Here is a 21,807-nt window from a genome sequence, read left to right as displayed (position 1 = left end):
CTTGCTTTACATCTCTCTGTACCCCCTCTCCTGCACCCCTCAGTGTCCTGACACAGGCCGCTTGTCTCAACACCTCTCCTGCACCCCTCAGTCTCCTGACACAGGCCACTTGCCTCCACATCTCTCTGTACCCCTCTCCTGCACCTGTCAGTCTCCTGACACAGGCCACTTGTCTCCACATCTCTCTGTACCCCCTCTCCTGCACCCTTCAGTCTGCTGACGCAGGCCGCTTGTCTCCACATCTCTCTGTATCCCTCAGTCTTCTGACGCAGGCCGCTTGTCTCCACATCTCTCTGTAACCCCTCCCCTGCACCCGTCAGTCTCCTGATGCAGGCCACTTGTCTCCACATCTCTCTGTAACCCCTCTCCTGCACCCCACAGTGTCTTGACACAGGCCGCTTGTCTCCACATCCCTCCTGCACCCCTCAGTCTCCTGACATAGGCCGCTTGCCTCCACATCTCTCTGTACCCCCTCTCCTGCACCCGTCAGTCTCCTGACGCAGGACACTTGACTCCACATCTCTCTGTACCCCCTCTCCTGTACCCCTCCGTCTCCTGACTCAGGCCGCTTGTCTCTACATCTGTTTGTACCCCTCAGTCTCCTGACACAGGCCGCTTGTCTTCACATCTCTCTGTACCCCCTCTCCTGAACCCCTCAGTTTCCTGACACAGACCACTTGTCCCCACATCTCTCCTGCTCCCCTCAGTGTCCTGACGCAGGCCGCTTGTCCCCACATCTCTCTGTACCCCCTCTCCTGCACCCCTCAGTCTCCTGACACAGGCTGCTTGTCTCCACATCTCTCCTCCACCCCTCAGTCTCCTGACACAGGCCGCTTGTCTCCACATCTCTCTGAACCCCCTCTCCTCCACCGGTCAGTCTCCTGACACAGGCCACTTGTCTCCACATCTCTCTGTACCCCCTTTCCTCCACCTGTCAGTCTCCAGACACAGGCCACTTGTCTCCACATCTCTCCGTACCCCCTCTCCTGCACCCGTCAGTCTCCTGACGCAGGCCACTTGTCTCCACATCTCTCTGTACCCCCTCTCCTGAACCCGTCAGTCTCCTGGCACAGGCCGCTTGTCTCCAGATCCCTCTGTACCCCCTCTCCTGCACCCCTCAGTTTCCTGACACAGGCCACTTGTCTCCACATCTCTCCTGCACCTCTCAGTCTCCTGACACAGGCCACTTGTCTCCACAACTCTCCTCCACCCGTCAGTCTACTGACGCAGGCCACTAGTTTCCACATCTCTCTGTACCCCCTCTCCTGCACCCCTTAGTCTCTGACAGGCCGCTTGTCCCCACATCTCTCTGTACCCACTCTCCTGCACCCCTCAGTCTCCTGACGCAGGCCGATTGTCTCCACATCTCTCTGTACCCCCTTTCCTCCACCTGTCAGTCTCCTGACACAGGCCACTTGTCTCCACATCTCTCTGTACCCCCTCTCCTGTACCCCTCAGTCTCCTGACACAGGCCGCTTGTCTCCACATCTCTTCTGCACCCCTCAGTCTACTGACACAGGCCTCTTGTCTCCCCATCTCTCTGTACCCCCCTCTCCTGCACCCCTCAGTCTCCTGACACAGGTCGCTTGTCTCCAAATCTCTCTGTACCCTCCTCTCCTGCACCCCTCAGTCTCCTGACACAGGCCACTTGTCTCCACATCTCTCTGTACCCCCTCTCCTGCACCCCTCAGTGTCCTGACACAGGCCGCTTGCCTCCACCTCTCTCTGTACCCCCTCTGCTGCCCCCGTCAGTCTCCTGACGCAGGCCACTTGTCCCCACATCTCTCTGTACCCCCTTTCCTGCACCTGTCAGTCTCCTGACACAGGCCACTTGTCTCGACATCTCTCTGTACCCCCTCTCCTGTACCCCTCAGTCTCCTGACACAGGCCGCTTGTCTCCACATCTCTCTGAACCCCTCAGTCTCCTGACACAGGCGGTTTGTCTCCACATCTCTCCTCCACCCCTCAGTCTCCTGACAGAGGCCGCTTGCCTCCACATCTCTCTGTACCCCCTCTCCTGCACCTGTCAGTCTCCTGACACAGGCCACTTGTCTCCACATCTCTCTGTACCCCCCTCCTGCACCCCTCAGTGTCCTGACACAAGCCACTTGTCTCCACATCTCTCTGTACCCCTCTCCTGCACCCGTCAGTCTCCTGACACAGGCCACTTGTCTCCACATCTCTCTGTACCCCCTCTCCTGCACCCCTCAGTGTCCTGACACAGTCCACTTGTCTCCACATCTCTCCTGCACTTCTGAGTCTCCTGACGCAGGCCGCTTGTCTCCACATCTCTCTGTACCCCCTCTCCTGCACCCGTCAGTCTCCTGACGCAGGCCACTTGTCTCCACATCTCTCTGTACCCCCTCTCCTGCACCCGTCAGTCTCCTGACGCAGGCCGCTTGTCTCCACATCTCTCTGTACCCCCTCTCCTGCACCCGTCAGTCTCTTGACACAGGCCGCTTGTCTCCACATCTCTCCTGCACCCCTCAGTCTCCTGACACAGGCCGCTTGCCTCCACATCTCTCTGTACCCCCTCTCCTGCACCCGTCAGTCTCCTGACACAGGCCGCTTGTCTCCACATCTCTCCTGAAACCCTCAGTCTCCTGACACAGGCCACTTGTCTCCACGTCTCTCCTGCACTCCTGAGTCTCCTGACACAGGCCGCTTGTCTCCACATCTCTCCTGCACTCCTGAGTCTCCTGACAGAGGCCGCTTGTCTCCACATCTCTCTGTACCCCCTCTCCTGCACCCGTCAGTCTCCTGACACAGGCCGCTTGTCTCCACATCTCTCTGTACCCCCTCTCCTGCACCCCTCAGTGTCCTGACACAGTCCACTTGTCTCCACATCTCTCCTGCACTTCTGAATCTCCTGACGCAGGCCGCTTGTCTCCACATCTCTCTGTACCCCCTCTCCTGCACCCGTCAGTCTCCTGACGCAGGCCACTTGTCTCCACATCTCTCTGTACCCCCTCTCCTGCACCCGTCAGTCTCCTGACGCAGGCCGCTTGTCTCCACATCTCTCTGTACCCCCTCTCCTGCACCCGTCAGTCTCTTGACACAGGCCGCTTGTCTCCACATCTCTCCTGCACCCCTCAGTCTCCTGACACAGGCGACTTGCCTCCACATCTCTGTGTACCCCCTCTCCTGCACCCGTCAGTCTCCTGACACAGGCCGCTTGTCTCCACATCTCTCCTGAACCCCTCAGTCTCCTGACACAGGCCACTTGTCTCCACGTCTCTCCTGCACTCCTGAGTCTCCTGACACAGGCCGCTTGTCTCCACATCTCTCCTGCACCCCTTAGACTCCTGACACAGGCCGCTTGCCTCCACATCTCTCTGTACCCCCTCTCTTGCACCCCTCAGTCTCCTGACACATGCCGCTTGTCTCCACATCTCTCCTCCACCCCTCAGTCTCCTGACACAGGCCGATTGTCTCCACATCTCTCCTCCACCCCTCAGTCTCCTGACACATGCAGCTTGTCTCCACATCTCTCTGAACCCCCTCTCCTGCACCCGTGAGTCTCCTGACACAGGCCACTTGTCTCCACATCTCTCTGTACCCCCTCTCCTGCACCCCTCAGTGTCTTGACACAGTCCACTTGTCTCCACATCTCTCCTGCACTCCTGAGTCTCCTGACGCAGGCCGCTTGTCTCCAAATCTCTCAGTACCCCCTCTCCTGCACCCCTCAGTATTCTGATGGAGGCCACTTGTCTCCACATCTCTCTGTACCCCTCAGTCTCCTGACACAGGCCGCTTGTCTCCACATCTCTCCTCCACCCCTCAGTCTCCTGACAGAGCCGCTTGTCTCCACATCTCTCTGTACCCCCTCTCCTGCACCCGTCAGTCTCCTGACACAGGCCACTTGTCTCCACATCTCTCTGTACCAACTCTCCTGCACCCCTCGGTGTCCTGACACAAGCCACTTGTCTCCACATCTCTCTGTACCCCTCTCCTGCACCCGTCAGTCTCCTGACACAGGCCACTTGTCTCCACATCTCTCTGTACCCCCTCTCCTGCACCACTCAGTATCCTGACACAGTCCACTTGTCTCCACATCTCTCCTGCACTCCCGAGTCTCCTGACAGAGGTGCTTGTCTCCACATCTCTCTGTACCCCCTCTCCTGCACCTGTCAGTCTCATGACACAGGCCGCTTGTCTCCACATCTCTCCTGCACTTCTGAGTCTCCTGACGCAGGCCGCTTGTCTCCACATCTCTCTGTACCCTCTCTCCTGCACCCGTCAGTCTCTTGACACAGGCCGCTTGTCTCCACATCTCTCCTGCACCCCTCAGTCTCCTGACACAGGCTGCTTGCCTCCACATCTGCCTGTACCCCCTCTCCTGCACCCGTCAGTCTCCTGACACAGGCCGCTTGTCTCCACATCTCTCCTGAACCCCTCAGTCTCCTGACACAGGTCACTTGTCTCCACATCTCTCCTGCACTCCTGAGTCTCCTGACGCAGGCCGCTTGTCTCCACATCTCTCTGTACCCCCTCTCCTGCACCCCTCAGTGTCCTGACACAGGCCGCTTGTCTCCACATCTCTCCTGCACTCCTGAGTCTCCTGACGCAGGCCGCTTGTCTCCACATCTCTCTGTAACCCCTCTCCTGCACCAGTCAGTCTCCTGACACAGGCCGCTTGTCTCCACATCTCTCCTGCACCCCTCAGTCTTCTGACACAGGCCTCTTGCCGAGACATCTCTCTGTACCCCCTCTCCTGCACCTGTCAGTCTCCTGACACAGGCCACTTGTCTCCACATCTCTCCTGCACCCCTCAGTCTCCTGACACAGGCTGCTTGCCTCCACATCTCTCTGTACCCCCTCTCCTGCACCCCTCAGTCTCCTGACGCAGGCTGCTTGTCTCCACATCTCTCCTGCACCCCTCAGTCTCCTGACACAGGCCGCTTGCTTTACATCTCTCTGTACCCCCTCTCCTGCACCCCTCAGTGTCCTGACACAGGCCGCTTGTCTCCACACCTCTCCTGCACCCCTCAGTCTCCTGACACAGGCCACTTGCCTCCACATCTCTCTGTACCCCTCTCCTGCACCTGTCAGTCTCCTGACACAGGCCACTTGTCTCCACATCTCTCTGTACCCCCTCTCCTGCACCCTTCAGTCTGCTGACGCAGGCCGCTTGTCTCCACATCTCTCTGTATCCCTCAGTCTTCTGACGCAGGCCGCTTGTCTCCACATCTCTCTGTAACCCCTCCCCTGCACCCGTCAGTCTCCTGACGCAGGCCACTTGTCTCCACATCTCTCTGTAACCCCTCTCCTGCACCCCACAGTGTCTTGACACAGGCCGCTTGTCTCCACATCCCTCCTGCACCCCTCAGTCTCCTGACATAGGCCGCTTGCCTCCACATCTCTCTGTACCCCCTCTCCTGCACCCGTCAGTCTCCTGACGCAGGACACTTGACTCCACATCTCTCTGTACCCCCTCTCCTGTACCCCTCCGTCTCCTGACTCAGGCCGCTTGTCTCTACATCTGTTTGTACCCCTCAGTCTCCTGACACAGGCCGCTTGTCTTCACATCTCTCTGTACCCCCTCTCCTGAACCCCTCAGTTTCCTGACACAGACCACTTGTCCCCACATCTCTCCTGCTCCCCTCAGTGTCCTGACGCAGGCCGCTTGTCCCCACATCTCTCTGTACCCCCTCTCCTGCACCCCTCAGTCTCCTGACACAGGCTGCTTGTCTCCACATCTCTCCTCCACCCCTCAGTCTCCTGACACAGGCCGCTTGTCTCCACATCTCTCTGAACCCCCTCTCCTCCACCGGTCAGTCTCCTGACACAGGCCACTTGTCTCCACATCTCTCTGTACCCCCTTTCCTTCACCTGTCAGTCTCCTGACACAGGCCACTTGTCTCCACATCTCTCCGTACCCCCTCTCCTGCACCCGTCAGTCTCCTGACGCAGGCCACTTGTCTCCACATCTCTCTGTACCCCCTCTCCTGAACCCGTCAGTCTCCTGGCACAGGCCGCTTGTCTCCAGATCCCTCTGTACCCCCTCTCCTGCACCCCTCAGTTTCCTGACACAGGCCACTTGTCTCCACATCTCTCCTGCACCTCTCAGTCTCCTGACACAGGCCACTTGTCTCCACAACTCTCCTCCACCCGTCAGTCTACTGACGCAGGCCACTAGTTTCCACATCTCTCTGTACCCCCTCTCCTGCACCCCTTAGTCTCTGACAGGCCGCTTGTCCCCACATCTCTCTGTACCCACTCTCCTGCACCCCTCAGTCTCCTGACGCAGGCCGATTGTCTCCACATCTCTCTGTACCCCCTTTCCTCCACCTGTCAGTCTCCTGACACAGGCCACTTGTCTCCACATCTCTCTGTACCCCCTCTCCTGTACCCCTCAGTCTCCTGACACAGGCCGCTTGTCTCCACATCTCTTCTGCACCCCTCAGTCTACTGACACAGGCCTCTTGTCTCCCCATCTCTCTGTACCCCCCTCTCCTGCACCCCTCAGTCTCCTGACACAGGTCGCTTGTCTCCAAATCTCTCTGTACCCTCCTCTCCTGCACCCCTCAGTCTCCTGACACAGGCCACTTGTCTCCACATCTCTCTGTACCCCCTCTCCTGCACCCCTCAGTGTCCTGACACAGGCCGCTTGCCTCCACCTCTCTCTGTACCCCCTCTGCTGCCCCCGTCAGTCTCCTGACGCAGGCCACTTGTCCCCACATCTCTCTGTACCCCCTTTCCTGCACCTGTCAGTCTCCTGACACAGGCCACTTGTCTCGACATCTCTCTGTACCCCCTCTCCTGTACCCCTCAGTCTCCTGACACAGGCCGCTTGTCTCCACATCTCTCCTGCACCCCTCAGTCTCCTGACACAGGCCGCATGTCTCCCCATCTCTCTGTACCCCCTCTCCTGCACCCCTCAGTCTCCTGACACAGGTCGCTTGTCTCCAAATCTCTCTGTGCCCCCCTCTCCTGCACCCCGCAGTCTCCTGACACAGGCCGCTTGTCTCCACATCTTTCTGTACCCCCTCTCCTACACCCCTCAGTCTCATGGTACAGGCCACTTGTCTCCACATCTCTCTGTACCCCCTCTCCTGCACCCCTCAGTGTCCTGACACAGGCCACTTGTCTCCACATCTCTCTGTACCCCCTCTCCTGCACCCCTCAGTGTCCTGACACAGGCCGCTTGCCTCCACATCCCTCTGTACCCCCTCTCCTGCACCTGTCAGTCTCCTGACGCAGGCCACTTTTCTCCACATCTCTCTCTACCCCCCCTATCCTGCACCGTCAGTCTCCTGACACAGGCTGCTTGTCTCCACATCTCTCCTCCACCCCTCAGTCTCCTGGCGCAGGCCACTACTTTTCACATCTCTCTGTACCCTCTCTCATGCACCCCTTAGTCTCCTGACAGGCCGCTTGTCCCCACATCTCTCTCTACCCCCTCTCCTGCACCCCTCAGTCTCCTGACGCAGGCCGATTGTCTCCACATCTCTCTGTACCCCCTCTCCTGCACCCTTCATTCTCCTGACACATGCCACTTGTCTCCACATCTCTCTGTACCCCTCAGTCACCTCGCAAAGGCTGCTTGTCTCCACATCTCCCCTGTAACATCTCTGCTGTACCCCTCAGTCACCTGACAGAGGCTTCTTGTCTCCACATCTCTTCTGTACTTCCTCTCCTACACCCCTCAATCTCCTGACACAGGCTTCATGTCTCCACATCTCTCCTGTACCCCCTCTCCTGTCTTCCTCATTCTCCAGAAGCCGTATGTCTTCTCCTGCTTTTCTCTTGTGTTTGTCTCCTGTACCCCTCAGCCTCCTGACTCCGACCTCTTTCTCCAGGTTCAGAATGCAGAGTCCTTTGGCTGTGCAGGGATGATCCTTTACTGTGACCCAGCAGACTATGTCTCGGGAGCGGGTGCCAGGGTTTACCCAGAGGACTGGTGGCTCCCGGGCACAGGAGCCCAACGAGGAACCATCCTGTCATCTTATGGGGACCCCTTGACACCTTTCTACCCCTCTATTGGTAAGTAGTACCTCCCTCGAGGGCTGTGTGCCTGTCTTTGTACCATGGAGTATGTGCAGATAAAGACACTGGGCAGAGGAGAGGGGACCGTCCTGTGTGAGTGAGGAGGGAGGAGAAGTAAAGGCGAGGGGGCCACATGGCTAGTGTGGTCCGTTATCACACAGGCCTGTGAGTCATACTATCGGCAAATCCCTCAGCCACCTTGGCATGTGGCAATGAGCCAGGTCAGGCGGAGATCTACCGTTTTGATGGCTGCCGCTGGAAGAGAGGTGTGATGGCTCAAAGAATGGACATTTGAGCAGGAGGTTATAGGAGAAGTGGGGAAGAGACAAGGAAAGGTGAGTCAAGAGGGAGTCCTGGTGCTGGGGTGAGCAGCGTAGACAAGCGAAGTGACGCCTCAGGTGTTAGGAGGGAAGTGTAAAGCAGCAGGACATGACTTTAGTTAAAAGTTCTATTGTTCATATAGAGAGAGGGTTGAATTTGTAGGGACAGGATACTCAATGGGTTTAAATATGTTAGCCTGGCTTGTTACATATTTAAGCGGCCTTTTGCACATACAGCTGGTGTGACAAGATTGAGTTCTCTCCCAAGAAAAGTGTGAGCTTAGGGACACGCGACAACTCAGAACTCAAATCAAGGACTGCTACAAAGATGTCCATCTAAAGAAGTAGCATATATACTACTCCTAATGGAAGGTAAAAAAAACAGCATTCACCAAGCAAACCACATATTATATTCTTGGAAACGTGTGCTGTGCTCTTACTGCATGATTCTTTCATACTCACTGTAGGAAAGTACCCTCTTTTTGGCACATTACCCCCAGTTTCTACCTGATGTCAGTGTGTTTTGACTGTGTCCCTGGGACCCTGCTTGTGAGGACCCCATTGCTTATGGTTAACGGCTTGCTTGTCAGTGTGTTTCATTGTTTTCTAAATTGTCACTGGAGTCCTACTAATCAGGACCCCAGTGCTCATGCTCTCTCTGTTACATACTGGTAACTCAGTATTTCACTCCAAATTGCCATACTGGTCCCCCATATATGTCCCTAGTATATGTTACCTAGGTACCCAGGGCATTGGGGTTCCAGGGGATACCTATGGGCTGCAGCATTTCTTTTGCCACCCATAGGGAGCCCATTCAAAGGCTTCTACAGGACTGCCACTGCAGCCTGAGTGAAATAGTGTACACACTATTTCATAGCCATTTTCACTCCATCAGTGCACTTATAAATCACCTATATATCAGGACTTCCAACCCTGAAGGCTGGGTGCAAAATACCTGTGTGTGAAGGCACCTCTGAACTAGCAGAGGTGCCCCCACCTCATTTTGGTCTATTTTCCTGGACTTCGTGAGTGTGGGGACACCATTTTACGTGTGAACTGGACATAGGTCAATACCTATGTCGAGCTTCCAATGGTAACCTCGAATAAGGCCTTGTAAGGTGTCTAACAACTGGGAATTGTACCCCAATACTGATTCCAGTATTGGTTCCACAATCCCATGGACTCTGGGGTCTCCACAGTGGACCCCAAGTACTGCCATACCAACCTTCTGAGGCTTTCCAGGCAGCCCTAGCTGCTGCCACCTCACAGACAGGTTTCTACCCTCATGTTGCTTGAGCAGCTCAATCCCAGGAAGGCAGAACAAAGGATTTCCTTTGGCAGAGGGATGTTACACCCTTTACCTTTGGAAATAGGTGTTACAGGCATGTGAGGAGTAGCCTCCCAGAGCCAATGGAAATGCTTTGAGGGGCTCAGATGGTGCCCTCCTTGCATACTCCAGTCAACACTGGTTCAGGGACCCCCAGTCCCCGCTCTGGCATGAACCTGAACAAAGGAAAGAGGAGTGACCACTCCCCTGTCCATCACCACCCCAGGGGTGGTGCCCAGAGCTCCTCCAGAGTGTCCCTGGGTTTTGCCATCTTGGATTCAAAGGTGGTGGGGCACTCTGACAGGATCTGAATGGCCGGTGCCAGCAGGTAACGTCAGAGACCCCTCCTGATAGGTGCTTACCTGGTTAGGTGACCAATCCCCCTTTCAGGGCCATTTAGGGTCTCTCCTCTAGGTGTTTCTGCAGATTCGGATTGCAAGACTCCATCAGGAATCCTCTGAATCCTCCACTTCAACTTCTCACAGAAGAAACTGCATCTGGACCCTCAAGGAACTCTACAAACTGCAACAAAGAAGTAAAGACGACTTCTGCAGCATTGTAACTTCAGCTCCTGCCAGCAAGTGCCACAGTTTCCAGGTCGTGCATCATCCAACGACTGCCTGTCTTCAGCCTGCACCAGAAGAACCGAAGAAATCTCCTGTGGAGTGATGGAGTCACTTCCCTGCTTCAGCAGGCACCACTCTGCAGCAACGACCAGTGGCGTGGGTCCCCGTCCCAGATGACAGGTGTGGACCCAGCAACACGGGTGGTGGACTAAAGTGACTCCAACAGTCCCAATGTCCAGCTGTCCAACTTGGGTGGAGGTAAGAGCTTGCCTCCCCACGCAAGACAGTACCCCCTTGCTCCGCGTGACTTGCAGTTGCCAAGGCTTGTGTGTGACCTTCCAAGAAGTTCTTCATGCACAGCACAGCTTAGGCCCCCGCACTCCATCCTGCAATGCACAGCTCCCCGAGTGGTTCTCCGGCGGAGTGGGATCCCTTTGTGTTGTGCTGCATAGGCCTCCATTTGCACCTTCTTTGTCCCGTGCTGTGGGACTCCTGTGCACACTGCCTGGTCTTCTGAGGGCTCTCCGAGTTGCTAAGTGCCCCCACTGTTTCCCCCTCCTGGGGAGAGATCACCAGGTCCCTCCTGGTCCCGGGCAGCGCCATTTTCTGCTAACCATGAACTTTGCGTATGCCAAGGCTTGTTGGAAGAATCCAGCAACGCAAACCAGACTGCATTCATCCATCTGGTGTGGGACATCTTCTGTACCCACCAAGAACACGCATACTTTTTTTTTTGGTGCAATACGGACTTTGTCTTCTCACCGGTGGTTCTTCTTTTGCACCTTCATCCCGGTTAGCAGAGGCTCCTGTTCTCCCTGAACTCTTCAGTGCTTCTTGGACTTGGTCCCCTTCTTCCACAGGTCTTCAGGACCAGGAATCCATCGTTGGTGTCTTGCACTCTCTTCTGGATTAAGAAACTGAGTCAGAAATCTCTGGACCGTCCACCATCTTGGAAAGGGCAGTTCATAGGGCTTGACTATGCCTTAGTCTTCTAACACATGGTGTCAACTAAGCGAGCATAGACACTCAAGGTTGACTTCTTTTGTCCGATGCAGAACTCTCCGGTCCAGCTGCCACTTTTCTCGCAGGTTGCAATCACCCCTTTGCATGACTGAGACCTCAGAAAAGCAGGCAAGGATAGGCTGTGAGCACTTCTGGCTGTGCACTGTGTGGTGTACTGCAGCACACTGCCAGACCAGGCATCCTGAAGGCTTGCCAACCCAGGTGAGCTCACAGCATGAAGGTATTAGCTCTCAACAAAGCATATATAATCCTTGCTGAATTTGCTGGTGAAACAAGCTTTTTTATTTGCTTTGAACCCAAGAACTTTGTTACCAGGTAAGCAGTTTTTAAACTAAAAAGACTTTGTGAGAATGTGGTTTTTCAGGTAAGTACACAACTTACAACCCCAGTCTTCAGGGTTTCAGGCTAGCACTGGGCAGGGTTCAGGTTGGTACCAAGTGTACAACCACAGGGGCACGATGGCGTCTGGCTGCCAAGGTCGAAGTTGGAATCGGTGCCCAAAGTTAGTCAATGGAGACTGGGGGGACTGAAGATATGCTGCTCCCAGGTAAGTACAGGTGGTGTCAGATGTTGGTCTTTGGGGGTTGAGCAAACACCAGGGGGGGCCACAAGGCAGCATCACACTTACACCCTCAGCGGCACAGGGGCAGCCGGACGCAGAGTGCCAACAGAGCACCGGGGCGCCCAATGTTATCAATGGAGGAGATCAGTTTCTAAAACAGGCTGCAGGCTCTGGCCAGGAGACTGGAGAGGTCAACCCACAGCTGCCCAGGTAAGTTAAGATGTCAGGGGTTGTAGGGACACCAGCGATCTAGCTCCTCAAGGCCCAGGGGCTCTGGTGCAGGGGCGTCTTTTGGCATCAGAAACAGCTTACCGGGAAGGTTGCGGTCAGGAGGAGCTCTCGGATGTAGGCTGCAGGCGTTGCTGTGGAGTCAAGCAGGGGTCAGGCCATGATGGACTCTGGGTCAGAAGTGCTGGGAAACCTTCATTGGACTGGTGGGCCACTTGGACTTGGACCTTGGGTGTCAGAAGCAGAGGTGGTTCCAGGTGGAGGTTTCTCTGTTCCTCAGGCAGACTTCTTTCTTCTTTGGAGATGTTTCTTTTGGACAACTTCCAGGTTGTGAGTCGCAGTAACCTGCTGCTGATCGTTGGATAAGGTAAGTCACTTCTAAAGATTTTTACTAGGGTTTTTGATGTGTAGGTAGAACTAGTTAATGTCATAGAGTTGGTTTTTAGGTTGAGGATTTTTATGTTGTAGTTGTTGCCGGGTGAAAGAAAATGCTCCCAAGACACAAACAACTGAGCAAACTCTTCTTGGCAATCCAAAGACAGAATTTATTAACTGTCATGACAGGGAGAAAAACACTGTGGACTGCACGTCAGCCCTGCACACCCTGCCACTATTGTTTTTCTGAAATGCCTGTTCACAGACAAGCCTTTTCATACAATTTTGACACAGTTCTTTATTACAAATAATTATAGATTTAAAATGGAAAAGCACTTAAACACATGACCAATTAACCCAGAATTCCAGATTTAATACATTGCGCGTTCTTTGTTACGCCTTTGACAATTGCCTATGACAGGGTATTCTTTGACCCATGAATGTGTGCGGGCTTCATAATAAATGTAATTTACGTGAAGCATGTGCTGGCGGCATTGTGTGTGTGTCAGACCTCCGTGAGCTCAGAACCTGCTCTCTTCCCTGCACCCATTGTTTATTTGTGCACACGTGTGCTCTGGGCTAATTCAATTATGTACCCATTGTCTTATCAGGCTGCAGTCTGTTTGTAGGCACTGAGTGTGCTGGGGGACTTGTGTGCCGATGCTGCAAATGCTTAGGGTCAGTTAGACATGATTTGGCCTTTAACTGAAAACTCTTTCATGTCTCTTATATCCTAAAATGAACCTTTCACCTTGCTCGTGTCGTTGTGGAGGTTCGGCCTAAACTGGTTTCTAATTACAAACGGTTGTGTGGTTTCTGCTTGGGCTCAATGCTACACGATATTTTCACATTTCATAATTGCTAAAGTGCATTTAGTTTTTACATTTCCTACAACATTCCCCTCTCTAGTTGATATTTCAACTACTTCATCTAGATCTTAGTCTGTCTTGGGTACCAGGTGATACATGTTGTCTTGGGAATCCAGTACGTGTGTTGGTGTCCTAATTGAAAACATCCCTCCCGCCTTAGCACCTAGTCTCCTAACACATGCTAGTATTGCTTGTATCATACAGTATATTAGTAGCAAGATCATGGACATTGGTAATAGAGCCCCCGACAGTCCTGACATCCAGGATGGTAAAGACGCAACCAACCACTGATCCAACAATCTGGGCACCTCCTTCATGTATCATTTTAGTTTGTAAATTATGCAGCGTCTGTATAGCCTTTGATAGAGTTCCATTTTCAGCATCATTCACTGGAATAAACATGCATGCAACATGCGTGCCTATCTTCTTGCAAACACCTCTTTTGATGGCCGTCATAAGGTCCAGTACATAATGGTGTGCAGCACCATTACCCTTACAGCACGCAGTTCTTCCTTTATGGCATTGAAGCCCTCATAGGTGGTGTTAATGACCTTGAGGAGCTCCCACCTTGTGATCTGAAGCCAACATGTGGTTGCTTTTGCTTGGACAAATGGCATGATGCTCCCGAAGAAAAGTTGAGCGTCGTTGAACAAACCGTACTCTTAAGGGATTTCATTCCAGGTGCTCGTGTCATAATATTCTGCAGTTCTCTTCCTTTGGTTGTGATGTGCCAAGGTTGTTAGATGGCTCATGGGGTGTTTATGAAAAAGTGGATATGTTTATTTTTAGGTATTACCAAACCTGGAGCGTGCAAAGTTTCTATGGAACAAATCCCTCCCCAGTTTGGTGGTAACCGGGCAGAAAGCACGTCTCCACACTACCAGAAGAAATCCATTAGGCTAGAGGTGCCCCTCTGCATGTGGGTGTGGAAGACTGTGACCTTACAACCAATATTCTGACCTACATCAATGGTGCCATTTCCCCTATAAAATAAGGAAACAGAAGTTAGTTTAAAGACAGCCTGGGGACTTACAGTGTTATCTACCCGAGTGTAGCGTGAAATATTTTTGTCCCAGGTAGTTGTACATATCTTTATTGCTTCCTGGATAATATCACTGCCATTCCATAAAGACATCGCCCTGCAAGAAAACTCATTGTTGGGATGCCATTGATTATGAGCAAAGATCTAACCTCTTCCTCTAAACCCTGGCCTTCGGACACAATCTGGAGATAAGGGGTTTGCAAAATAGTTGTTACATTCAGTTGGTGTGTGTGTTACCCCCTAGAAATCCTGGATCTAGGACCACCTGGGTCCAATCCACGGTAGTGAGCGACCTGTCTTTCTCATATGTGATATTTCTTCCTTGATGTCTTGCTTACCTGTGAGGATGTATCGTACTTCTGGTAAAGTGTTGTATCTTGTGGCAGTGACCAGGTGTACTACGTTGACATGTGTTAGTTGCATTTGGGCCTTAATCTTAAGCTGTCTCTTAATTCTATCCTTTCTTCTTTTTGCTAGCAAAGGACCCTCTAATCCTAATGTCTCTCACATCTTGAGGGACCTCTCTGATAGAAATGTGACCTGTGATACCCACCGTAAATTGTTAGATAACCTATGGTTCTGAGTGGTATGTCTTCCTGAAAAAGCATAACTCTTCTCCTAAGGCCATCAACAAACAGTTTGTCATCCAATATCTCCCTAACCATCTTTCCTGGCTCAATAAAATGACACATGCCCACATAACAACTTTATGGTCGCTCACTATTAGAGCACCATAGGTCAATGTTAATTTCAAAACCTCTATCTGTAATATCACCCCAGCTTCTGATAACCCATAGTACTGTCCTTGTTGTCAAAAGAGGAATTTTTTGGGTAATTGAACCTCCCTTCCTAGTAATTCTGGTGTCTCTGCTATGATGGTGTATACTGATGCAGTAAATGCCCCCACACCAGCAGGTCATGCTCCAGTCTGGTCTCTGCTGGAGGAGTCTACCATTAGTACCATGACTCTGGAGGATGTATCTCCAGGTGTAGAGCACACCATGCTACAATCTTGCTAAAAACAAATGGTCATGTTTAATTTGGCCATCATATCTCTTCTGGGACAGCCAGTGAGAACAGTAGACAGCCGTCAATGTGTCTCCCTCCTACTTCCATCTCCGCTGGCTTGGTAAAGGAAACCCTTATGATTTCCCAGAGAATCCCTGTGTGTCCATGGATCTGTTGGACATTGGAAGGCCTCCCTCTCAAGTACATTGTTTCATTGGTCCTGCATCTATGAGGAATACATATCTCTTGTCATTTATAGTCAATGCCACAGTGGGTTTCTCATCTGACCTGTGCATTATTGACAAGTCTAGACAAATAGAAATAGTCTGTGGGCACCCTCATTGTGTATACGCTCCCACATGGTTCACTTGGAAAGGGTTTCCTCCCTTACCGCTACTCCTCCTTGTCAACTTTATGGTGGGATCTCCATGGAAAATGCTTGGTAGTTCTGCTGAGGCAGCACATTCTCTGCTTTGGGCATTCCTGGCAGCTGTACTTATTGCAAGGATGTCTGAGATATGTATGTAGTTTGTGGGCGCTGCAGTGCTGTTGTATTTCCTGCTTGATTATAAATTGCCATTCATCCATTGTGCTCATCCCATGTCCTCATGTTACAGTCTCTAATAAGATGCCCAAACTTCTGACAATAATAATAGGCCTGATACCTTCTTGAAGGACCCATCCTACCTCTTCTTGCTCCTCCGCGGCCTCCTCTGTTACTTCCCTGAGTCCTGCTGCGGGGGTACTGTCCTTGGGTGACCCCTGGGACCGTCCAGCAGACACGGCAAACATCTGAGTCGCCACTGTCACTGCAACACCTTCCATTGCCCCCTTGTTCGCTAATTTGTGCTGCACCAGCTTGGCAGCTGCTTTCCCTGCTACTTCCTGTTTACTTTTCTCTTTGTTTTGCTTTTTATTACAAAAATAGATTGTGTGCTTGAATTTCAGTCCAGGGCTTTGTTTCCAGTGCCGCTATGTTCTCTAGGCTGTCCTGCACGTCTGAGGGCAACCATTTCTTGACTACATTATAGAACAGTACAGCATTACCTCCTGTCACTTCCCAGCCCTGACCTACTTCCTGGGCCCATTTTCCTTTCATCTTAATGACATATTGTGCGGGATCCTCCTTTGGTTTCACAGACTGATTCATGGGAGATCCAATGTCTGGTCTGGCGGGGTACATTTTCCTGTGCTGATCCCACCACTACAGATCTGACCAGATTAAATGGAGGCCCATCACACCTAGTATCAGTGAAAGTCACATTTCGAACTCCAACCTTTTGAAATACTGTGTCTGCTTCATCCGCTATGGGGAGCTAAGCAGGCTTTTTACATCCCCCACTGCCAGGGTAATACAGCTTGTTTCTCAAATGCCCTGATTCATTTTCCTGCTCCCTCTGTAAGCAGTGGCAACTGTTTTTTGAGGTTTTCTGTGTCCATTTGTGGCCAAAGAATGTAATGTGGTGCCTCAGGTAGCCTACATCTCAGGGGCATCTGGTGTAAAGGAGCAGAGGCACGCTGAGGATGGTGCGGTCTGCATACTATAGTTCTATACGCAGACATTTCCTCATTTAATGATAGTCCCAATGTGGATCACCCTCACCATACAGGATGTAGTGTTCAGCGTTTGCTATGTCATGTAGGTCAAATGACCTGTCTTGGTGCCATGGACTCATTCGTGGAGCTAACCGCTCAGTCCAGTCTACTAAGTTATCTGCAAATGGTACAACAAGATGCCAGCTACCTTCTCCTCCAGCGACGGGCTTACTGGGAGTGAGGCTTACGCTGCCCGAATTTGCTTGGGCACTCATTTGCTGTGCTGGTCTCTTGTGGAGAGTCACCCGTCCCCTAACCTTGCTTGACCCTAATCCGGGGTCTGTCTGGCTAAGGGTGCTTTAAAATTGTAACCGCTCAAGCTCTTGGCCCAGAGCCTCCTAGTTCTAGGGAGCAGGCCTAGCCTTCTTCCCCTTGTATTAGTTGGTTCAGACAGTCCCCACTTGCCCCTTGTGCAGTCTAACTCAATGAGTGGTGTCTCTTGAATGTCATAAATAGGGATGACTTACTTCTTGGGTTCGAAGAAGTTCACCCATGCTCTCCACATGCTGGTGTATGGATTCTGTCCTGTCTACTAACTTCTCTGAGTTTGTCCTTGTACAGTCATCATTGTGCTTTTCTCCCCGTACTTCACTTGTCCCTCTCCTGCTCTCACTGCACGATAGCCAGTCCTGCAGCCTCTCTGGTTAGAGTAGTATGTACCCTTCTCCTCCTGCCGAGGGGGCTGACTACCTTCAGTCCTCCTATGTTCCTGTTCCCTTCCTTGAGATCCTGGCTATTGTGTTATATCTACGGTCCTTTGCACATAGTCACGCCACCCTGCATTCTCGACCTCCCTTCGCGGGTGGATACCTGTCCTCTAATTACACTACCTGCAGTGTACCTGCAACCGCAGCGTTGCTTATGAAATATGTGATTGGCCTCACTACCCCCTGAACACTGTTCTTCGCTCTTGTCTTGCTGGGGAAGGGCAGGATCTGGATGCAGTATGAACTGCTCCTCTAGTTGACCTGAAAATTGGGGGTCCCCTATCCTAGTCTGCTGTCTAGGAGTGCTTGCTCTCGTTGGCCTTGGTGTGCGTGGGGTTATCTTAGGGGTAACTGTCAGGGAGTGTGCAGGAGTCCCAATCCTGGGGTTCTAAAACCCTACTGGAGCTTCTTGCAGCTGCCCTAGTGGGTGGATGCAGCGCTCATAGGGAGGTGGTCGAACAGATGTGGTGTTAGGGGTGTCTCCTTGTGAGGAGTCCCTTGAATTTTCACAAAATACCTTCTATAATGCTACAGTGGCTTCTCTTTTCCTTAATTTGGCTCCTGCATATTTACTTAGGAGGTATGTGACAACATGCTCAATTACCTTATTACTGAATGTTGCTTCTTTTGGCCAAGGACACACGTGCTTTTGGGTGGCTTTAAACCACTCCAGCCTAGACTTTTATAGTTTATTTTTGTCACTGGGGATAGCTTCTGCATATGCTCTAAGGGGGAATTCCATGACTAGGCATTCATTAATAGTTCAATTTCTATATTTTTGTTATATAAATAATGTTGTCTAGTCCTTGATTTATCATTTCACAGTATACATTCAACTTTTAATTCTGCTTTAACACTTCTATGGGCACATTAGGATATAAACTTTTCGTGGCATGCAATGCCTATTCAAAACAACAGTTTGCATATTGTAAGTACTGCACAACAACATCACACTGTGGCCACACATCATTCAAATGCACGTGCTCACCTTCAGTCACACCACACCAAACAAAATTCCACACTAGGGCTATAATCACATCTCAAAGCCACTCTGCGGTAAATACAACTAGCAACCCCTGGCGTCTTTCCTCCACGCCCCAGAGGAGATTCGCTTCAGACTGTGCATTGTGGAAACCACGGAAAGACTGCTGGACATTTGGTCCAGGATGGGAACGTTGAATGCTCAGCTCTCAACTGGCGGTAAAGTTTAGCGACACCAGCTTTTCAGCTGTCCCTGGGAGTCAGAGAGAGCATACCGCGCCGCCTTCTGACTTCAAATCTCCCCCACAGGACACTTCAATCCATTGCTGGAGTGGCCTGTGCTATACTAGGAGTACTAAGCCAGTATTATGCTTCTTGACGCAAAAGTTCGCAAACGCAGTTTTGCGTCAAAAAGTATAAATCTGGGCCTTAGTGCGGAATGTTGACGATGTCTCCAAATGCTTTGGTTAGGATGGTAGTAATAACCTTGTATGGCGGTGTCTGGGTATGATTTTAGTATTGTTTGTATCATAGCTTGTTCAAAATCAGTTATTTTATGTGGGGAGCAGTTGTCTGTTTTAATTTTATTGTGGTTTAGTAGTTCATTGTAAGTGGTACTTTGTCTATTAGGCAGCAAGACGCATTGAGGGGTGTATTTGTGCTTTGATGTTCACCATTAATGGCGCATGTATATCTGAGTGAATGGTTTCAGGCATATTCTTAGGCTTATTAATGTGTTCCTCATTATTAAGGTTGTCATGTTGGAGGAAGGGTTCCTCATTATGGGGGGCAGAACCACCAGAAGACCGTACCGCGGTCAAAAGACCGCAGCGGTCATTCTGGGTTTCCCACTGGGCTGGCGGGCGACCGCCGAAAGTCCGCCCGCCAGCCCAGCGGGAAACACCCTTCCCACGAGGACGCCGGCTCAGAATTGAGCCGGCGGAGTGGGAAGGTGCGACGGGTGCAGTTGCACCCGTCGTGAATTTCAGTGTCTGCTAGGCAGACACTGAAATTCTTTTTGGGGCCCTCTTACGGGGACCCCTGCAGTGCCCATGCCATTGGCGTGGGCACTGCAGGGGCCCCCAGGGGCCCCGCAGCACCCCCTACCGCCATCCTGTTCCCGGCGGGTGAACCGCCGGGAACGGGATGGCGGTAGGGGGTTTCAGAATCCCCATGGCGGCGGAGCGCGCCCCGCCGCCATGGAGGATTCTCAAGGGCAGCGGAAAGTCGGCGGGACACCGCCGACTTTCCGTTTCTGGCCGCGGCTGAACCACCGCGGTCAGAATGCCCAGCGGTGCACCGCCAGCCTGTTGGCGGTGCTACCGCGGTCGTTCGCCCTGGCGGTTTTTACCGCCAGGGTTAGAATGACCCCCTATGTGTGGTGATTAAGTGTTCAGGAATTTGGATCTCTTTGTATCTTCTCAGACAAGAGGAGTATCACTGGTGGCTTTTTCAGTTTGTGCAAGTAAGTGTTTTAAAGTGGGTATAGCAGGCAGCTGACTTGTGATTTTTTCAGGTACTTTAGGGGGTAGGGTCCCGGTGTATCATTTTACCAAATAGCGATTACCTAATTGTGATTATCTGCGAACGGCAAATATGTAATCGCTATTTGAATGTATGAAACTCCAGGAGTTTAATTTAGTGATTCACAATGGCTTGCAAATCAACCTACCTCATTAATATTCATGAGGTAGGTCACAATTTGCGACCCATTGTGAATGGCTATAATCACAGGGATGGTCGCCTGTTGGGCTCAGCAGACTACCAGGTCTGTGATTGCTTTTAAATAAAGCAATCTTTTTTTTTGTTTTTTTTTTAAGTGCAGCCCGTTTAAAAAAAAAGAAAAATAGAAAGTTTTCTTTTAATTTTTAAAGAGCAGGCAGTGCTCCGTGGGACCACCGCCTGCTCTTAAAAAATGTTTTTGCTACCATTCTCAAAGGGGAAGGCGTCCGTTGGGGGCCCCTTCTCGTTTGTGGACCGCTTACCACCTACTTGAAGTAGCCAGCAAAATACAAATGTTTTGCGACTGCATTTTGGTAACAAAACATTCCTACATACCGCTGTGATTCAGTATTAGGATGGGATGCCCTTAACACGCCCCTTCCAAATAGCGAATCGGTATGTAGTCGCAATTCCAATTTGCGATTCGGTTACAAGTTACTGAATCACAAATTTGGATTCATACATACCAAAATGCATTTTTGCGATCGCAAACGGCATGATACATCTGGCCCCAAATCTTTTAGTGTTTTAGTCGTGGGATCTTGGGAACTGCTGCTGGCCTCTTTTAAATCTTGAAGGGCGTGCCTTACTTCAATTTCGGTGACATTTGTGGGTTGAGTTCTCTTAGATTAATAACAACATCAAGCTTTAGCGGAATATTTTGTACATTTGCGATTTATATTTTCGGTGTGTATACTTTCTTGGCTGTAAGTGTAGCCCTTGTGAGTGAGTAACTTTTCGCCTTTCTGTGATGTGATCTATCTTTGTTTCTCTCTTATTATGTCTGAAAATAGTTTAATAATATATTTGAATAAATTGTAATGATTTTACTTTACATCTGAAATGTACGTACAAAATTATGAGAATTGTGTTGCATTTTATACTCACACATGTGCTCTTAATGCTAATTGCAGTCTTTTTCTTTTCTGTAGAAGGTGTTTTGATGTCGATCAAGTGACTTCTTTTCTGTTGTTTCATCTATACTTTAAACATTTGTTTGTTGGTAGTTGATAGGAACTGAGGGTGTTTGCTTTTAGGTTCAGCTGACATTTAGAAGGTTTCAACAGTACTTACTTTTTAAGAGCATTTTTCAGGTATTCAGTTGCTTGATTTTATTGGTGGTTTTATAGTTTGTCGATGGCGTTCAAATTGTTCTGTACTTTCTCAAGTTTGGTAGATAAGTGTTTTGTTCGTTATTTCTATTTTTATGTTTTTGAATAAGTGCTTTAAGTATGTTTTAATAAATATATAACTTCCTTATGAAGGTAGTTCTATGTTTTTTTTCACTTTTCTTTTCTGGCTTTCTGTAGGAACTTTGGCAGAGTATCATAGTTTTGCAACTTTACTATTTTTGGTTGTGTTACGTGGTAACATTTTGGGCTCCTTTTAAATTGTATTTTCAATGAATTATATGTTTTTATTGTTTAGTTTCCCTTATGGTTGCTTTTATTGTTTAGTGTTCATTTTGTTTGAATTATTTTTTCTCAGTTAA

General features: G+C 50.9%; 1 protein-coding gene across 2 annotated transcripts in view; it reads left to right on the top strand.

Moving 5' to 3' along the window:
* The window catches only part of LOC138260535 (glutamate carboxypeptidase 2-like), a 350,295-nt gene that overhangs the window by 91,745 nt on the left and 236,743 nt on the right, over positions 1-21,807 (top strand). For both annotated transcript variants that reach the window (XM_069209149.1, XM_069209150.1), the window contains exon 5: positions 7,803-7,986. In XM_069209149.1, the coding sequence (XP_069065250.1) occupies positions 7,803-7,986 (184 nt within the window). The remainder of the gene's footprint in view (positions 1-7,802; positions 7,987-21,807) is intronic.

This window comes from Pleurodeles waltl, chromosome 9, assembly GCF_031143425.1.
Source record: "Pleurodeles waltl isolate 20211129_DDA chromosome 9, aPleWal1.hap1.20221129, whole genome shotgun sequence".
NCBI lineage: Eukaryota > Metazoa > Chordata > Amphibia > Caudata > Salamandridae > Pleurodeles > Pleurodeles waltl.
The sequence above is the reverse complement of the archived record's forward strand: the minus strand, read 5'-3'. Positions and strand labels throughout refer to the sequence as shown.